Source organism: Crotalus tigris, unplaced genomic scaffold (assembly GCF_016545835.1).
Source record: "Crotalus tigris isolate CLP2741 ecotype Arizona unplaced genomic scaffold, ASM1654583v1 scf7180000017678.2327064, whole genome shotgun sequence".
Taxonomy (NCBI): domain Eukaryota; kingdom Metazoa; phylum Chordata; class Lepidosauria; order Squamata; family Viperidae; genus Crotalus; species Crotalus tigris.
The window spans coordinates 1,849,118-1,870,796 of NW_024096561.1; the positions used below are offsets into that span (position 1 = coordinate 1,849,118).

A 21,679-nucleotide genomic window follows, 5' to 3' on the forward strand; every position below is an offset into this window, starting at 1 on the left:
TCCTGGAATCAGCTTATAACCTTTTGTGACCTTCTGATAAGCAAAGCCAATGGGGAAACCAGATTCACTTAACAATCATCTTACTAATTTAACAACTGCAGTGATTCACTTAACAACTGTGGCAAGAAAGATTATGAAATGGGGCAAAACTCACTTAACGAATGTCTTGCTTAGCAACATAAATTTTGGGCTCAATTGTGGCTAATTCCTGCTAGAATTCCTCCACATGACAATATCTACTGTGAATAACAAGACCTCAACAGGGAAAGAAGGATGGAAGATTTCTAGTGCTCCCCTGCTAGTTTCCCACAAGGAAGCTTATGGAGAAGCTGGCAGGAAATTGGAAGTCACTCCTGCTCCCACTGCTTTTTTGACCACCTGTTGTCATTCTGCCGATAGGAAAGAATATTTGTAGCCCTGGGGTGAAATGAGGGGTCCTTGGTGCTCTCTGAACTGGGCTGTTTTCTTGCAGATTTTCCATTACCAAACTAATAGCAGTGTGGTCATCATTATCAGTGTGGTCATTCTGTTTCTCTATGTAGAAAAAAAATATATATTTCTGAATTGAATACCCAATAGGACAGTTAGTTATAGTCTAAAAATTAGAATATAAATATACTACAGTATTTGTTATACTACACTAAGTAAGATTACTATAAAAAGAGTTTGTTATGAAACAGGTTGCTGTTTTGCTTGGCTTATTAGATAATAAAGTCAATCAAAATGCATGGATATACTATCTACCATATTTTACCTCTCAATTACATGTACAGTTATAGTTCACACCAAAAGGTAGGCAAATAAAATATATTCATGTTTCTATCTCAGCATGGCCATATCCTATTAAAAGATTGCACAAAAGTTGTACTTAAAAAATAGAAAGTTAACACATTGTATTTTTTAGAATTACAAATGTGACAAATAATAGCAATAGAAAATAGAATAATAACAATAGAAAATAATAGCAAGATATTAGCAGGAATTAAACATATGTACAGACAGATCTGTGAATCCGAACGACTTTTAAATGATCAAAATATGTGAAAATATGAAAAAATTAATAAGACAATTGAAACTTACTGCTGTGGAGATGGATGTATTATAATAACACAACCCTGACCTCTTGTGGGAAAAATAGAGAAGCTATAAAGCTATGAAATGGTATTGCTTACTCTTAAGCATGAGAATGAGGAAAATCAGAGGTCATTGAAATAGAATCTCTTGTGTTTGAAGATAATTGGATAAAATATTCTGAAATATCCATATTTAAAGCAAGAAGTCATTATAATGTTTAAGTACAAAAATCTTTCTTGTTATCACAGTCTTATAGATTTCATTCCTGTGTGGAACATTATAGAGGCAGGGAATTGGCTGATTACAACGCTAAAACAAGATTGTTGCTTTAACTAAGTTACAATTTTTCTATAAATATTGAGAATACTTATTGTTTCATAAATTATGATTAGAAATAGATTATCTTACAAGATCAGTAAATGCCTCCTTCCTTCCTTCCTTCCTTCCTTCCTTCCTTCCTTCCTTCCTTCCTTCCTTCCTTCCTTCCTTCCTTCCTTCCTTCCTTCCTTCCTTCCTTCCTGTGCTGACTCTGTTTCTTATTCTTTCCTATCTTTCCCAGAGAAGATAAAGTAAGCAGCTAATGTAATGCAGACATATGAAAGTGACAGAAGGCTTTGTGAATCAGTTGGGAAAACCCCAGGCTGCCAAATTAGAATTAGAATTCTTTATTGGCCAAGTGTGATTGGACACACAAAGAATTTGTCTCCAGTGCCTAAGCTCTCAGTATATCTACAAGCAATTTTACAAGCAACAAGTGATAACTCATGATTATAATCATAAAATACATTCATCATAAACCATAAGATACAACATTCAGTGAGGGTCATAGTATACTAAAAAGCAAGCAACATAAATCATACTAAGATAGTAAATAAAACAATATAAATCATAAGATACAAGCAACAAAGTTATAGTCATAAGAAGATAAGGAATAGGTAATAGGAAGGATGGGAAGAATAATTTAATTTATTTTAATTCATAAAATTAACAATTTCATTTGGAACATTTTGCCTGGTACTGTAGTTGCAGTGGCAGAACTTGTGAATCAATGCAAACCAGTGTCTACCAGAAAAAAAGATGCCAAGATGCAGACCATATGTCTGGTTGCTTTATAAGATTAATTTCATAATCAACATTTCTAACATAAGCATTTAGAAAAGAAAAAAAATATTTATGTGACATAAGATAGATTTGATCTGAAATAATAGGGAGGAATTGAGAGATGTGTAGAAATAAGCTGATAATACTGATATTTTCCTTTTTCTTATTTATATTTCTGCAAATGATTCATTAGGAAAATTTATGGCATATTTGTTACGTGGGGGGAATAGAATGGTTTTGAATCAGTTCAATTGTTGTAGTATGACACATAAAATAACATAAATTTGCAAGATGATTAATGAATATCCATACTTACTGAGAAGATAGTTAATGTAAATATTTGAACATTTGGGTTAGGTGCTAGATAGATGCTTTTTTTCTTAAAGAGAAATTCTATTGAACAGACCTTATTTAGCAGAATACTAAAGACCTATATTTCTACTGATAAATATTTTTGTACTGTTTAATTTAGAGAAGCTAATTGAAGAATATCATTAAAATCTAATTCTCATTGATTGGGTTCACATAGCAAAAGTCTGCTTGTTTATGGCATACATGTTGTCTGATTGTAGGTATTGTGACTGATAAACAAAAAATAGTGGAAATTCAATGTATGGGTTCTTAAAAAAATTAGTACTGTAGAAATTAACTATCAATCAATCAATCATTGCCAATTATTTTGTGTTGTTACTGAAGGCCCAATAGGGCCACAGTCTCATGATAATATATTTGTTCTTAAATAGCTGCATGTACAGAGCAATACCCGCTTTTCAATGTGTTCATTTTAATTCATATTGTGATGGTGCAGTTCAGAAGAATGAATTACACTGTAGTAGGTTCTAGAACTAATTCAGTTATGTCACTATTTTCACAATGTTCAATTTTTCCTTTTCTGAATTATCCCTGACTTGTAAAAATATAGGGAGCTGTCTCATTTGAGTCTGGTCCACAAGTATTTGTCTGGTTGATTGATTACCTATCTTTTTTCTGAGAGCTCAAAGCAGCATAGATAGCCCTCTCTCGTACAGTTTTATACACAAGAATTCCTGCGAACTGGGATAGCCTGAGAAGTATGTAATAGTTTGCCCAAAACCACTCAGTGGGTTTCTCTGGCTAAGGTGGATGAAATTGGATTTCTCCACTTCTAGAATCTTAAATATTTCATCATAATAAATATCATTTAATATTATTTACCTTGAATGATAGTATCGTTCAGGATTTTGAACATTCCTGTAGAGAGTAAGGAAAGTGACCTTGATGGAGATAGGAAATCCTAAGCAAAAGGGACTGTAGCATTTTTAAAGTCCAGAATAACAGAGATAACGTTTCGAAACAACTCAGGGGGACACCTCCCTAATTCACTGGAGTATAAAAAGACTTGCAAGATTTTCCTTTTATAGACATTGTAATCACAATACTTTTAACTTTCATGTAAAATTGATGTCCTGGTCTGGGCTACCTAATGGGTTGGCAACTGCCAACAGAAATGTGTTTCAGCAATTGCAAGTACTGATTGTGGCAAGCAAAGTGATCTGAAGTCCCTTGTAACGCAAATCATGTTGGCTGTTGTCTTGGTGACGCAAATCATATTGCATTTCCAGTATGTTTTCATTGAGACAAATCTAAGCTACCTTGGGTCTAAAGGATAAATCCTTCTTGATTTTATGGCAAGCATAGCTATAGATCTACCCATCCACCCCCATACTCATGATACTTTCATCTCTATTAACTTTGGGAGGGAGGGAAGAAGTCTATTTTTAAACTATTTTTGAGATTTTTCAAAAGGTCAGCCAAACCACAAGCCATATTTAAAATACTAATAAAACAAACTGAAATATTAGTTTAGCAAGATTTTAAAAACATTTCTTATAAGTTACGAATAATTTTCATTTATAAAACTCAATTCATTTTTGAAAATTAATTCATTTATTAAAATTATTTCGATGATGGGCATACCTCAATATGTTATACCTTTGCTCTATGAGCTGCACCGATTCACTGTGTGTTTTTGGTGGAATTCAAGGTGCTTTAGATTGTCATCTAGAAAGCCTTTATGGCATGGAATATTGTGGGACCAACTCTGCCCAGTTTTTTCCACCTGCCAACTTTGTTCCTTTCAATTAAAGAGTAATAAAGGATGCCATCTTATAAAACCTGCCTTTTCTGATTCAGTGCCTGTCCTCTGAAACATCATACTGCCTGAGATCCAGTGGTGGGATTCAGCCAGTTTGCAGCACTTTGGCAGAACTGGTAGCTAATTTTTTGTTGCTCAAGTGGCAACCACACAAAGAACTGGTTGTTCACATAATTTGAATCCCACATTGCTGAGATGTGATTGGCCCTGACCCTCCAAGCTTTCTGTAAAGCACTGAAGACCTGGATGGAGATCAGATGCCCCTTTGAGAAGTTTCTGTTACTGTCTTGTTGGATTCATTCTTGGTAATCATTCTTGTTTTTTTAATTCCATGAAAATTGTGTTATTTTTTAAAAAATATATTTTATTGGTTTTTTTTTAAATTTTAACAAAGAGTAATTTAGACACACTGTGGTGTTTGGGTAAACAAACAATTCAAGGTGAAAAACATACATAAACAGCTCAACTTAATACATTCATTATCATCTCTCTATTTCTCACAAATAACATAATAGATTTAATATATTCCATTTCTAGCTTAAATTTCTGTTACTACTCCACCTGTTTTATAGCTTTATCAATTTAAAATTACCATAGTCAAATATTGTTTTACATCAACAAATTATCACTTCAAGTATCTCTACCATGTATATTAAAGTTTTTAATCTCTCTCAACCCTCTTCTTATCTCCAATCTCATTCATTTCTTCTTCCAGTGATAATTGGTCCAAGCCGACTAATCCTAACTTCACTTACAGCCTTCAGTGATTCTTTCTTATAGCTCTTTCTTACATCCACACAACCACCCACTTCCCCCCTCCCTTTAGTTCCTGAGTCATATAGGCAACGTGTGTTTCTCAAAATTAAAGGGTCCTCTGCACTATTGAGTTGATTCTTCTTCTTGTATTCCTTGGGACGTTTCTCTCCTCCACTCCTCTGGCACGCATCGCACTCATTTGCATTCTTCAATCCTGTCACTCCTTCAACCCCCCCACAATCCTTGCCACCAATCTCATCCACACTTTTATTTCCCCCCACTGTTCCCAGCATATCGCATCCTCCGTGCTCCTCCTTCGTGCCATCCGGTGCAACTCTCAATCCAGTTGCCTCTCTTTCAGTCTTCCGTAACGCCGCTCTCCGGGAGCGCGTGACCACCCCCATAACGGGGCGGCTGTAAGTATTGATCTTCTGTACATCCATTGAAGGCATGTCTCTGTCTCGGTGGCTCTGATCGTTTCGGCCGCATAGCAAAGGTGTTATTCTGCCGTCGCTCGTAGTAGGTGTTGCCTTTTTTGAATTCCTATCCAACGACCAGGTGCGTTGTAGCGGGGGCACCATTGGGGACAGTGGAGCCAATATGGTCACTGGGGTAGCAAGTTTGTTTTGTGTTAATTGTGACACTTATATGTGTGGCTGTGAGGGAGGAGGGGTTTGTTTCTGGCGTTCTTGTAGTCTTCCCCTCCTCCCTCACAGCCACACATGAAACAAACAGTGCATAACATCTCAGATAGGATTCTCACCAAAGCCGAAACCAATGTCCTTTCCAAAGGATTCAACTTTGCAGTCGCTCCCAAACACATCCCCACTGAAACCATTATATGTGGAGTTGAAACCAGCCTGACCAAAATCAACCCCGATGACGCTAACAGAATCAGACTTGAAATCACCAACATCCTCTGCACCAGCAAGCCACCCAAAAGCAACTTACCCAAAGAGGAACAGACAGCACTACGTAACCTGAAAGAAAACACCAGCATAATAATCCTACCAGCAGACAAGGGCAACGCCATGGTGGTTATGAACACATCTGACTACCAAACCAAATTAACCAACCTACTCCAAGACTCCACATACAAACCCCTAAATACAGATCCCACCACCTACCTGGAAAAAACCACCAGATCCAAAATAAAAGCCTTCCCCATTAGCGAAGAGATCCAGCAAAGAATCATTCCCAGAGAGAAATCATCCAGATGCCCTAAGCTCTATGGTCTCCCCAAGATACACAAAGAAGGAACCCCACTTAGACCCATAGTCAGCTCCATAGGCTCACCTCTACAAAACCTATCCAAATTTCTCGCCAAACAACTACAGCCCTATGCAGAATCCATCACCTCACACGTAAAAAAATCATTCCATTTCTTAGTGATCATAAAGAAACAAAACTTACAGCCCAGTGACCTACTCGTGAGCTTTGATGTCATATCCCTGTTCACCCAAGTGCCAGTCAAAAAAGCCTTGACAGCTATCCAAAACAAATATAACCCCCCAAAACACATCCTAGATCTGACCAACCATTGCCTATCCAACACATACTTCATGTATAATGGACAAAAATACAAACAAATAGAAGGAGCACCCATGGGATCACCCCTCTCACCTGTCATTGCAAACCTCTACATGGAAAACTTTGAAACCCAAGCTCTAGAAAAATCTGAACACAAACCCAAACTCTGGCTCAGATACGTAGATGACACCTTCATAATCTGGCCACATGGGAAAGAAAAACTGGACAACTTCCTCATACACCTCAACAGCCTACACCCCAAAATACAGTTCACCATGGAAACAGAAGCTAATAACCAACTTCCCTTCCTGGATGTCTTAGTCTACAAGAAATCCAATGGCTTCCTAGGACACACCATCTACCAGAAGAAAACACACACAAACCGCTATCTGCATGCTCTCTCACACCACCACCCAGCACAGATCAACTCTGTAGCCAAGACACTCATCTCCAGAACAAAACGCTTAGCTGATGAACAACACCTAAAAACCGAACTACACACTCTCACTAATGTACTTACATCCAATGGATTCCAATGAAATAAGATTACCAAACTCATCCAAAAAGAAACCCCCACTAAAACTCAAGACAGAGAACAAGAAAATGGCACCACAGACAGAATCAGTAAGATCCTCCACAAACACAACATTAAGACAGCATTCTGCCCAAACAGAAAAATATCCACCATCCTAAGAAACCCCAAAGATAAAATTGAATTAGAAAATCAAGGAGTATATGAAATCCCATGCACCACTTGTCCCACCACATACATCAGACAAACCAACAGAAGAATAAGTGCACATATTGAAGAACATAAGAACTCAGTCAAAAAAGAGGAACCAACTTCTTCCCTGGTCCAACACCTTAAAATCACAGGACATGAAATTGACTTTAAAAAGATCAGAACTATTGCCAAAACTGAACATTTTAATAATCAGAGAAGCCATCGAGAAAGAAAAACGCCCACACAGCATGAACAAGCGAGATGATACCTCCTGCCTACCAGCCATTTGGAAACCCGCCCTTATTGACAAATGACTCCCTAACACAAAAAATGACACCAGACCCACACTCACAAAAACCACACAGGATGTCACCACCACACATCCAAGCAAAAAGCAAACCCAAAGCCACACCGATGATGAGGCACGACCACAAACCAGAAGCCAGACCACAGCTGCATCATTAGCCACTCTAAACCCCTCCAATCCATACATGAAGCAAACTGATGCCCACCATGAAGATGAGGCAAGACCACGAACGCGAAGCCAAAAAATAGCAATATAGCTCACCATTTTAAACCCCTCTGCAACTCAGACTAACCTGAGCACAACAAAGCCCCCACCCAAACAGAATACTCCCCCAGCCAATCAGAGCACAGCCAACCCCCTAGCCAATCAGAGCACAGCCAAGCTCCTAACCAATCAGAACACACCTACATCCAATCAGAACACAGCCAAGCTCTCATCCAATCAGTTCATACCCCCACTGGCAGTTAAAAGGAGGAAACAGCTACAATCACACATTGCTCCTAGAAGCACGAAGCCGAAAGCACCAGCCTGAAGATGACAAATGAGATTTCGTTGAAATGTCGCCAAGACACTTCCAATTTTACGTGGGAGAAAACCCGAATAACTAAAGACCTCAGAAAACACACACACACACACACACACACACACACACACACACACACACACACACACACATATATATATATATATATATATATATATATATATATATATATAAAGAATCAAACCAAAAATTGAAGAACGTCGTTTCCTGGGTGTATACATATTCAAAAGATAAAAGACGAGCACCAGGAGATAAAACAAATAAATGTTTAATAAATAGATAACCTAGCTTTCGATGGCTGTGTTGCTGCCATCATCGTCAGGGTGTTAAAAGCCAGAGGGTGGGGGAGCTTGCTTATAAGCACAAACGCGCCTGCACACGACTCATAGACCTCGTTATGGGGCCAGGTCGATTGATCCTCTCATCACTCATACCAGATGTATTTCTAAGTTCTAAGTTCCTGCGGCCGATTACTTCTCTGTTACACGCAGATCCTAGGCTAGGAGGAGAACATTCCATGTCACTTCACACCAGAATAACCTGTGTGACGCCAAATTGATCCTCCGATGAAATCCCGGATCCAACTAACTCCCTCCCCCGTGTCCGATGCGTCACTCTCCAGGGGCATGCTACCCCATCCGTACTCCCATCTTCCCCTATAGCCCCCAACCCACCGTGTTTCTGTACGTGGGGTGCACAGCAATTCTCCACGATCTTCGTTCCTGTCAGTTTAGCATCCGATCCAACTCTCTCCTCCAAGGAAACCCCAAGTGCGCCCTCACGCGTCCACCGTGCTACACGGGAACACATGACGGGACCCTCAATGGGGCGGTTATAGTCATCATCCATTCCAGGGGTTCCGATCTTCAAATGGGCATCTAGGCTAGGCACAATGGGCGAATCTTCCGGAGAGGTTGCCGTGAGGAGAGTTATCTTGCTTCACATCAAGAGTGGGGGGAGGAGCGCTCTACACCGTTCAGGAGGTCGGACGCAACGTTGAGAGGGGGGGAGAAGGGGAGGAATATTCGGAGCATCCAAGGCACCAGGGGGTGGATTGCTGTTACCAGCAAATTCTTCGTTCATCGACGGGTGCACGCAGGAATTGCTAATAATCGGGGGCACTCCAGATGATAAGATCGCTCTTATCTCGTTGTCTATCCCTTCATTGGGACAATCAAGGTTGTAAACACTAAGGTGCTTCTTCCGTCTAGAGCAAATATGTGCCTCCCATGCTTTCATGACCTGATCTGCAGGATGTAACTCTACACATCGATTAATAGACTTACAGTCCGAGAACCAAGCCTCCTTAAGAAGTCTGCCGCTCTTGGAGGCATCACTAGCAATAACTTGCACCCTATTAAAATCAAACTTGTGTCCAAGCTCTGCCATGTGAGTGAGGATCTGAGAGTAATGCTCCCCTCTTTTTATTGCCAGTTATGTTCCTGTATCCTCGTCCTTACTCTTTTAGAGGTTTCTCCCACGTAATTACTTGGGCAATCCTTACAATGAATTCTATAGATCACCCCAGATTTGTCAATGACAGGGAGTGGATCCTTCAACCTCATGATACAGGAATGCAACGTTCGATCCGGTCTATGTGCCACCCTTATTCCATAGGGTGACAATAGCCTAGCCGTGGCTTCCGAAACGTTGTTGACATAGGGGAGAGTAATACGCGTTGTCTGTGGAAGTGGCTCCCTACTAGATGGATTATAAGGAGACCTGGATAGAGCACTATGGTGCCTGATGAATTTATTGGGGTATCCATTACGTCTACAGGTGTGAAACAGATGCTGCCTTTCTTCAGCCTTAACCTGAATATATATATATAGTAAAGTTCTTAAAAAGAAAGGAGAGAGAAAACCTTTTCCTTCTTTTTTTCCTTTTTAGTGTCCAAATAAAAGTAAAATATAGTCTTTCAGTATTTGTAAAATGCCTTTCTTCCCAAAGAAAGCAGAAGATGCCTTTCCGAGCCAGGGAAATAATTTCAAAAGCTCTTACAGGTACCCAAACGAAAAAAGTCGGAAAAGAGAGAAAAATAAGAAAAAATTCTCACCCGGATTTACCACGGGGGCACTCAAAGCTTAGATGTTGTCTGACTTACGGTCTGAAGCGGCAGATCTTGTTCTCCGTCGGCGCTCGGAGATTCGTCCGGACAGCTGGAGGAGCCACCGCTCCTCCATAGCCACCGCTCCTCCATAGCCGGACAGCAGTCTCCTCGATGGAAGTCGCACCCTCCAGGACAACTTTGGACCTATATAAGTGTCCACTGACGGAGGGAAACCTAGCCGACGAAGAGAGAAGGCTCCCTGTGTGACTAGTAACGCCGCAAACCAGAACCGGAAGTCTGTGTTATTTTTTTTTTTTTTAATGTGCTTTTAGTTCCCCAGATTTGCATTCATGAGATGGGCAGGCATATTTATTTGAGTTAATAAAATGTGTAAATACATTTGTTTTACACTGTGGATTATTTAAAAACTATTTGAGTCAATTAAAATGAGTTCATGTTGTAATCACAATTATAATTAATGCTATTTCATTTTTTTTCCTCCTAGGGATCTTTCCAATAACAGAATTGGTTGTTTAACACCTGAAATATTTGTAGGTCTTAAAAACCTTCATAAATTGTAAGTATGGTACTTTAAAAAAATTATCACAGTAACTTTCACACGTTAAGTTAAAATAGCATAATGAAACACATGTAACAGGGCAAAATAGTTTGGTTGAATCTACACCTTGATTGGTAGTGTTCCAGTATTCAGTGAAACACACAGAGTCTCAGGTCCCTCTGTCCTACTCAAAATGTTCTCCTGTGCCCACTTCTTTGAACCAGGAGACTTAATGCAATGTTGAGTGTTATATTCCTCGAAAAATAATATTTTGGAGGTGAATGCTTCCACCAGAGGAAATTATTGCCTTCCCATCCACCATTCCCCATCTTATCTCTCTCCATTACTGAAAAAACATTTTTCTTTTTAGAGAATTAAACTCAGGCCAAAGGATGGAGGTTCTTCTTTTGAGGAAATAGCCAAATTGCAAAGAAGTGCCTCAATTTTTTCTGTTCATGGAAACCTCTGATGATAACAAGCATGTTCTGGGATTCTTTTCATGTACAGAAGGGGACTTCGGGATTCAGTTTTATGTTAGATGTCCATGGAGATTCTCAGTCATCCAGGTCATCATTGTCCCAAAGGTGCTTTGGGACAGTTTGATGTTAGGTGTACAAAAGAAAAAAAATAACTCTGATGCAAAATGAGTATTTTATATAAAATATATATTTTACTCTTGTTGCTGTGGTTTAATTTTTCTCTTCCCTTCTTGCTGGCTGCCTCTACTTGTTGCACTGAGCAAAATTGTTTTCATGTTTTCATTGTCATATTGTCTGTAGATTTCTTCTTATCTCTTTTGGTTTCTTCCCCCATCTGTTTTTAAACTGCTGCTACAGCAAAAATGTTCCTAATTTCATATGAGGTCAATCACCCCTAGAATGGCTCTTTTTTTTATAGGGAGCTGTTACAGGGCAGAATCTGCTTCAGTAAACTTTCTCAGTTCTGTTCTTTGAAGGAAGCTATATTTTGATCAGGGGTCTTCCCGTGGAGAATTTACATCTATCAGCTTTACTGATCCATTTTCATAATCGTACATTTTGGGATCAGTTGAATTATTTTCCTTCCAATGCAAATGCAGTTAGTTTAAATTACCAAGTTTCTGTTTTGTAACTTATAATGTTGCAGCATTGTCCTGCTTCTGTTGGTTCCAACTGGATTTTAGGGATACACATACACACTTTCCACTCATAAAATTCTTTGTGTGTCCTGTGCTAGGATTTGTCCATTAACTCAGCACCAAGAATACAGTATATCCCTAATCTCCCACATTTAGTAGGCTGATCTCTCTGTAAACTCCATCTTTCAGGTACATCTGTATTAAAATTGACACAAGGAAACCAGAGGATGTTTGTATAAAATTTTGTGCCCGATGAAACGCGAGCATTTCATCAGGCAGACTGATTCCCAAACCCCTGTACTTGTTTGGCTATCTCTGCTAAATTTATTTCTAGGATATTTGCAACAATATTCAGTTTAGCCCCAATATACCATGCATAGCTCATTCAATCAACCTTTCCATTCTTCTCACCATGACTGAGTCACAACATTCAAGCCACAGACCTCTTTAGTTTCTTGAGTAAGTTATAGCATGTTTGAGGATTAGACTAGATTTTAGGCCCCCTTTTTACTCAAAAGCTTCATAAAATTAATCATAAAATTGAGCATTTAAACTTTGGTAAATGATTGGAAGGCTCAGCATTCATCCTTATTTAAAGGAAAGGAGAAGAAAGAGGAGGGAGAGTAGGACGTGGGAAATACCTTTAAAATTGTTTCTAAGACAGAGTGTCTTCCTTTCTACATTTGGTCTTCTCATCATTCACTATACTTCATCATTTTTTTTCTGAAATAGGATAAGGCTCACAAAAACATACAGTAACCCAATTGAGCTCATTTATCGTTGAAGGTTGGCTGTCTTCTTCTGAATATGTTTCTCTTCAGACCTTTAAGACTGGACATCCTTCTTCTTATTTCAACCCATACTCCCATTGCTTTTTTTAAATTCACATATCTCAATTTACAGAAGTTCCATTATTCCTCTCTTGCCTACTTTTTCAACCATCTGCATGTGCACATGACAGTAGCTGGCTCTGTGGGTAGACATTTTGGTTCTCTTCTTGCCCCTCAAGACAGTCTATAGTCAACTGGCTTTACGTATTTTAACTTGTTGTTATATACCAAGTTCTCAGTTTTTGTTCTTCTTCTGACGACTCAACAACTATTTTCCTGTAAAATCTAAACTGGTCAGGGAGAGAGAAAAGCAATAAAATAGACTAAGAGGTTATATCCTTTTGCAGAACTATACCAAAACAATTCAAAAATCAGTATTTCTGACATGGTTTCATACACAGAACATATCCCTTGAGGGCAGATCATTTACTAATTTGCAGGAACTCTTGTCTACTCTGCCTCCCGCCATCAGACTTCAGTCTCTATGGTAGATTTCCCAGGCAATTTATGAAAGTGCCTGAAATTAATCTTCTAGTCAGTTGCTAATCAGGTTCACAATTCCTGTAAAAAGCACTTACCTTGATTTTCTTCACTTATATAAACAACATGCACTGAAACTTTGCCTCATTCCACCTATTGATTTCTGGACTCAAATATGCTATTATTTCCTCCTCTCCTCCTTCAGAAAAAGGCTCTACACTGTCAGGGAGAAGAGTAGTCAGGACACCAGTCAGCTGCAAAACTAAAATGTTATGTATAGCAATTTGCAATGAGAATTTCTGTAATAATGTCTTAATGGCCAAGAAGCTTTCCGCTTATACCAAGAGTATGGATGTTCATATTTTTTGTGTAAAAAGAATGACACAGATGCACCCAGAATTAATGAAAATATTGTGGATAGCAAGGAGGGCTACAATATATATTTGGGATGGGAGCAAGATTATTTTTATTACTTTTGGTCAGTGGGAGGCAGCATTGATTGCATTATTGTGTTGCCTGGCTCTTTTTAGTGTTATGAGGCTAACAGGAATGAAAATAATTTCATAGTCATCTTCAAAATTCTTCAGAAGAATCTGGGAGTGGAAACAGTTTGATCTAGGCTAGGATAACAGTGCCTAAGCTGCCTTTAGAGAGATACTTTATGGTATGGAAGTGACCTAATGAATATTTTTAATGCTTTTAATGCTTTGTAAAAAAAAGAAAAAATGGAAAGGAAGAAAGAAAAAATTAGAAAAGGAAAGGAAAAAGTGAAAAAGAAAGAAAAAGAAAGAAAAAGATGGGAAGATAAATAGAGGAAGCTACTTCAGACTCAGAAATGTTAAGAATTCTCCAATCCATTCAAAATGGGGGCATGCAAACCCTTCCCATTTGAATGTTTTAAAACACAACACTAAATTCATCAACTGTCATGATATCTCATGAAAGAGAAGGAGTGCTTTATTATTTATGATAGGCATGTAAAAAACCCACAATGAACTAGTATGACATACACATAATGTAGAAAATCTTGCAATTTCAGTCTGAAATGAAACTGCAACTTTTCTTACTAGGTATAATCTCAGAAAATTTACAAGAAACTTCATAATTTAGTGAGATGTAGATCTGTGAAAAAAGTTTTGCTCAACACTGGAAGAAAGACACAATTCTGACAGTATGTATTTGGGAACTTAACCATGGAGAATATGCAGAGTCTGTCTGTCTGTCTGTCTATCTCTCTTTCTCCCTCCCTCCCTCCTTACACACGTACACACAGAGACAGACAGCGTGTTGGTGGATGAATTTTCAATAGAGGTTTGAAAAAAACCTGTATTAAAAAAGACAGCAACGTCCAAGTACCACCAAAGGATCAGGCAGATCTTCAAGAGTCAGCTCAATGGGAAGAACAAGATCAATGCCATCAACATGTATATAGTGAACTGGCCAAAGAAGGATATAGAAGCTGTGAATATGAAGACTCCTTCCAATGTATGGAGGTTTCCACCCCAAGTCCAATAGTAAAAACACTAGTTGAAAAGAGTTGGCAGAAAAAAATGTTGCCAGGTCATGTTTGTTTCATGGAAACCTACTTTTAAATTTGTTTTGTAGTGCATATTTTCCACAAACTTATATTGCAAATATATTCCGGTTTATAGTCAGATATGTTATCTAAAATTCTTCGATTCTTTTTTTTAAAAAATGTATAAGTTTCAAAATAAACTTGTGTTCACATCAAATTAATTAATCAAACTTGGACATAAATTAATTGCCTAGAAAAAATCTTTTTAATTAAGTTGTTTCAGAGACGTATGTTTCTTTAACGTTACTATCTTCTACCACGGCAGCTTTCTGTCTTTATTTATGACCGGATTCCTAATATAATGTCCTAAGCTTGAAATGCTGTTGCTCTTATCCATATTTGGATATCCCACCCAAATCCTGCTTCCTGGCATGTCCATTTTCCCTTGCCTTTTCCACTACTACATTTAAAGAATTAACCAATAAACTCATGTTAATTATGACAATGACTACCTCCTCTCCATCTTTACCCATTTTTGTAATATAAATCTCTTGCATTACAGTGTTTGAATAGTCAAAATATTACAAAAAAACATAAGATATCTACATGTAAGCTGTGGCAGAAAGAATGAACACACTAATATAATCTTCTCCTTAGTTGACCTCTCAAAAGGAATTCTGTTTTTAAACCAGGCATACCTTCCACAGAGAGAAGTGGTTTTTTTCTTTAGTTAATGGCAGATTGGGCACTCATATTCATGTGTGGTAAAGCCTACTTGGGTTTGTTAACACCCTTAGTTGATTTATGTGGAATGTCTCTAAGGACTTGATATATGATTATTGACATTAATATATTGATAGACATTTTCTGAAATGATTCACATTATATGGCAGATATGGAGATAGTAGCAGATAACAAAAATATATCTGAATAATATACCAGTCTGACATTTCTTGATTAGCTTTTGACCATATTTATCTTTTATGAACTGCTCAGATTCTCTCTATGGCACATCTTAAGGCAGCATATTCTGTTTCATAAATACTTTTTAAGAGTTTGCGGCCATGTTGCCTGTTCTAACAATTTTATTAGATTTGCAAACTAGCAAGACAAAAACCAACAGAAACTCATATTGAAGATAAAGAGAAGAAAAAAAGAAGGAAGAAAGAACAAAGCCAAATGTGCTGGAAAAAAAGAAAAAATAGAAAGAAACAACTTCCAATTTTCTTTTACAATAATTATAGGTATAAATTTAAATTAATTCTTATTATGGTTATATAACTTTCATTTTTTTCTATCATCTACTCTTTTGTTTTCTTGTCATCAAATTCATATATCCTCTTCGTTTTTTTCTGTTTCAAACTCCAAAAGGATTTTCCAATCAGCATTAAACATGCTTGTCCTGCAGATGATCTATGCAGAGTAATTTTGAAAATGTAATGGAACTTTTTATAATTTATTTGTCTTTTGGGAATTCTTTGCTCTGACTATCAGGTGATGTAGCAGATTGGCTGTTTTCCGTCAGTAATGTATATCAGCCAAATTTAATGGATCTACTGAATCCATAACATAGACATGCCTTGTGATGCAAATTAAGCTTCTTTAAACTTTATCACTTACTTGACTCAAGTACATCTGATTATTATTTAATCCTGAACACGAATAACCACAAACAGTTAGCAGCATTATATCATAACATGTGACTGTAATAATGTCACTGGAGAAGGCATCTAATTATGCTCATTGGTGCCAAAAATATACAGAAGAACTCAGTCACATAGAAAAGCAATGTAACTATATTCTTTTAGATCCTTATTGTTCTACTGATACTGATCCATGCATTACAGAGTTGAGAATTAAATATGGTAATGACATTTCAGATCCTATTTCTGCCCTGGGTACATTAGAATTAATCAGAATTTATTTATGCCTTGAGATTCTGTACGGGTTGAGATTAGTACCCATTTTACATATCAATTAGGCCTCCTGAGGCAAAAATACTGTCATAGGTATGGAGCATTTTAACAGTGTTTATGGAATGCCAGCTCTGCTTATTCTCCATATTAAATTGAGACTGAGCCTTGTGGGAGCTTTTTACTGTAATAATATTTAAAACAGCCATTGATTACCTACATAAATAGAAAGTGTTGCTTCCAGGGAGTAGATTCAAATAATCAAGCTTAATAATGCATGAGCAAGGTGAAATTGAATTCAGATTAGATGATATAACAAGCCTGATTCTTCAACTGGGATTCAACTTCTTTTGAAACATTGTGTTTATAACACTCAATACATGATTAAATGAAAGTACAGCTTCATGGCAGTTGCAGGGATTGCTTACATAACTCTGTTAAGCTGTTGATCTGGCGGCAATTATTTATGATTTGTTTATATCCATGTATTGGTCATCCTTGCCTTAACATGGACTTCTGCAATACTCTTTGTTTAGGCTACACTTGAAGATTCTACATTTCCTAATTGATTGATGATCTGCCATCAAACCATTGTTGAAATGAAAACCTTTATTATGGCCTATTGGCCAGAAAACACAACAGTGAAACACATAGACTTGTAATTATTTGTGCTGTCCTGCTCACTCACTCTCTCACACACACACATATGATGGTGGTTTAGTGATTTTATTAATATTCCCCAGCAATTTCCTTTACCAAAAACCCAGAACTGTCCCAATTGAGTCTAGCCAAAAACAAATCAATGCTAGTCCACGGAGCAATGGCCCAATGAATCCACAAGGCACATAAAAGTTCCCAAACAAGATAAGTCTGTCAGTCAAATTAAATCTAAATACAAGAAGGTTCACAAGGCAAAAAGAGTCCAGAATCCATGAAGCATGATCCAAAATCAAGGCATGGTGTCAAGGCAAGGTAGGAATCACAACCAAGAAACACACATCTAGGAAATGAACATGTTGTTTCCAGTTTGTCTCCATCTGTCTGCTGTGCTAAATAGCCAGCCTCTGGTGCAGCCCATCAAGAGGGACAAGGCTGCCAAATTGCGAGTAGTCAGGCTGACCTTCACTGCTCCTGCCTTTTCTCCACCCTACATGTTCTTGGATCAGTTGGAGAAGATAGTTCCTCTTCCTCATCAATGACCATCTGCAATTGAGTGTTTCATCACCCAAAGCCCCAGGGCTGTCCTGTACCTCAGCTGAATCACTCCCGGCTGGCTGCTTGTCAGGTTATTCTCCTATCAGTTGCTCCCCCTCACTTAGACTCAAAGCCCCTGCCTTGGAGTCAATGGCTGCCTCTCCTCCCAACATGCCTGGGACTGGCTCATCCTCCTCCAAACTGATATCCAGAGAGGTGACTGGGAAAGCATCCAGGGGAATCTTCACATTACTAATAAAAAGTGCAATAAAATTATTTAGGACAGAATTATGTAAATTATGTAGGGCAGAAACCACAAAAGATGGAACAAAATCAGGCAATCTAGAAAAATATGTCTGGATCCTGATCAGATAAAAGCAGTAACAGATAGGCATTGTGCTATGTACCAGGATAATTCTTTAAAATGGGATAAATATATATCATATTCAACTCTTAGTGACTGCTCACTTTCTCCATTATGATCTGTCCCTAACCTGGTCCTTCAGCTCTTCCAATGATGCACCCATTATTTTTGTAACCTAGTCTATCCATTTTGTTGTTGGTTGACCTCTTCTTTTTACCAAGAAAACCACATGGATATTTTACATATTTGTAAGTCCTTGACTTATATCTGTAATTGAGTTCAGAATTACAGACATAAGTTGTGTTGGTCATTAAGTGGCCTACTATGTGACCATGCCCAATTTCATGACCTTTTATTTTGCAGCATTGTTAAGCAAACTTCACTGTCATTAAGAAAACCGATTGTCCTGCAATCCACATTTTTTTTTTTTGCATTGCAAGTAAATCCAATATTTTGGCAAATAAATGTTGTAAATTGTGGTCACGTAATTGCAGGGTACTGAAAACGATCATAAATACCAGCTGGTTGCTGAACTCACAAAATGCGATCATTGTGATGGGGGCTTGATCTATCAGAACTTCATATCCAAGTCATAGGCAACCCCAGGGAGATCTGCCATAACTTTGAACGTTTGCAAAACAACTGATCATAAGACAAGGACTACCAGTATTGATATTGAAAGATGTGCACTAGTTCTCAATTGCTTTCCAGGATCAGTTAAAAATGTTAGCTTTAACTTTAAAAACTTTGAACAATATAGTTGTCCATGGGGTCGCAATGGGTTGGACACGACTTTGCAATTAACAACAACAATGTTTATTCAGTATCAAGGGCTAAGGAACAGGCCATTTTAGAAGCACCTCTCTTACAGAAAACTAAATCTTAGCCACACAAAGATGAATCTCTTTTTGTCCAGTGAAGTGTGGTATGGTTTTTATCTGACAGCTAAAATTCATAATTGCTTTTCAGAAAAAGTTAAATCACATCTTTTATAAATTGGCCTCTGAGAATCATTAATCATAATTTGTTAACTGCTTTGTTAATATAGAGAGACATTGCATTGCATCAATTAAAATGCTGTGGAAGTGCTGTGGAAGACACTTTGAGAGAAAGGAAGAAAATAAAACAAATACATTTCTTTCAGTGCATTTAGAATTATTTTTATCTTTTTATTGTCCTTGTGACTTGTGAAGATCAATTGGAACTATCAATGATATCTTGAGTTCTTCAGAAGAAATAATAGGCTGCATGCATAACCGTGAGAGATATTTTCTCAATTCTGTAGCAGACATTGTGGATTTTTGCAGGAACAAAGAGGGCTAAAAAAATCTTCAGCTTAGATTTTAATTACCTTGTAATAAAGGCATCCATGAAGGTAGAGTTGAATGGCAAACTGACATTGCAAAATTGTGATTCAACCCTCCCCCTTTCATATATATGTTGTGAACACATAGGCACATGTATAAAGGACAGGACTTACACTAAGATTCATGTTTTGTCATATGATGAAGCCCAGAATGTATGGAAATTTGATTCTGAGTGATAACTTTTATGCCACTATTGAACATTATATGCTTCCCTTAAATTCCCCGTGGATTTTTATAGTTCAGAGGTAATCCTATATGTTATTTGTATCACCTTACTCAAATTGATGCCCTCCGGAAGTATTAGGATATTACTCTTAAAGACCTATTTGGGAATTTATTGGTTAGAGTAAAAATCTAACCATCCTACTGTCACAGAAGCTTAAAAATGCTTCCCTTTTTACAGTGTTTTGGTCTGTTTCATAAGCAGTTCTTACTACATAGGGACCGGTTAAGTATTTAAAAGCTATTCATTAAAGAAGGAATATGTACCTCAAAATGGCAGCCCTACATGCCTCTAAAAAGGATGTTAAGTTTTATTGAAGAACAACACAATGAAAATGTCAGTAGAAATACTGTAGCAGTTGAAGGAGAAAATAGGAATAATTGGGAAAATATTATTCAGTGGAGAAGTAGCCCTTAAAAGTAATAAACAGCACTGAACAAATACAATAAAAACACAAAAAACATTCACAAAGCATTCAGTGGGGGAAGTTTCAGTCAATGGAAAATGGCAATGAAGGGGAAAGGAGCAGTCATTGGGGAAAGCATTCAGTTCCCATTCAGTGTGGAAATAGCATTTAAGGAGTACTGAGGGAACAGCAAATGCTCCTTGGGGACTAGGAGTAGCACAATATGTGTAGTGAACAGCATGAATAGAGCAGATTTTAAGAGAGCATGCCCAAGGTGGGAGCCCCTTTCTTTTCCTTAGAAAAAGAGACAAGAGTTTCAGAGAGTTTCTGCAGGGAACACAGTTTGAACATATGCATCTTAGGTTAGAAGTTCAGTAAAGGAGCAAAGGAAAAGGGGGACTGAAAAAAACAGTCTGTAGATGAGGGAACAATAGTAGAGAAAGGACATGGAAGAAAAGGAGAAAGGGAAGGGGAAGGTGGGCTGGGATATCTTTTCATGGCACTGTTTTTGAAATTTGCTGGTAGATAAAATTGTGGAAGTTCATGGAAGCAGGGAAAGGAAGATACCATTAATTCCTTGCCGGTATTCCTTTGGCTTGGTCAGTTTAATTAAAACCATGGTTCTCCTGAAGTTGGTGATAATTTTGAGATGCTGTTCTTTGGACCTTTGTCAGGACTCTTGAACAGACAAAACTGAGTGGCTATCCCACGGTATAAAAGCAAGTCAGCAGGGGTTGTTCCAGGATCAAGAGGATTATGCTACTGAGTCTCAGGAGGCAACATATTCACAACACTGAAGATGTTACCTAGCCTGGTAATGAAATGTTCGGAAACCAATCCACAAGCTCAAAGAACGAACTTTCACCCTCACTTGAAACTACTCCAGTTTAATGGAGGATCTGACCTGTTCCATAATCATGCTGGCTGGACTTATCCAGTCCATTTAGAACAGGGGTGTCAAACTGCCACCAGCGGGCCGGATGCGTCATGCCGAAATCGCATCCACCCCATTGCCGGCAATGGAAAAGTCACGATAAGTCATGACACATCACGTGACATTGCAAGTTTGACACCCCTAATTTAGAAGATCTTACCACACAAAGATCTTTAATTTTGCAAAAGCAAACACTTACAGAGGAGAGAGAAAGTTCAACTTAGTTTTCCCAGCCACTGCAGCTTTTCCTCGAATGACTTTAGCTGCTGATGGAGAAATGATGTTTCTTGTGTCAGCAATCACTTGCAAGGAGGAGGAGAAGTTGGAGCTGGTTCCGTTTCCTCTTAAAAGAATTCTGCTAGAGGTGAAGAAGTCAACATGATTTTCTTCTCCTTTTTCTCTCTAGCCTAAAAGTCAGAGTTTTTAATCTGTCTGCCCTATGTTGGTTATTCAGTGGGATTTCTCAGGTCAACTCCTTGCCCAGGAACAAATGTTTTTTAAAAGCTTTATAGTAATGATTGTATTGTATTTTTACTCTTCTCTTCCATCTAATATG

General features: G+C 37.9%; 1 protein-coding gene across 2 annotated transcripts in view; it reads left to right on the top strand.

Annotated features, from left to right (window-relative positions):
* Positions 1 to 21,679, top strand: part of ADGRA1 (adhesion G protein-coupled receptor A1) — a 462,284-nt gene that overhangs the window by 114,178 nt on the left and 326,427 nt on the right. For both annotated transcript variants that reach the window (XM_039337456.1, XM_039337457.1), the window contains exon 4: positions 10,726 to 10,797. In XM_039337456.1, the coding sequence (XP_039193390.1) occupies positions 10,726 to 10,797 (72 nt within the window). The remainder of the gene's footprint in view (positions 1 to 10,725; positions 10,798 to 21,679) is intronic.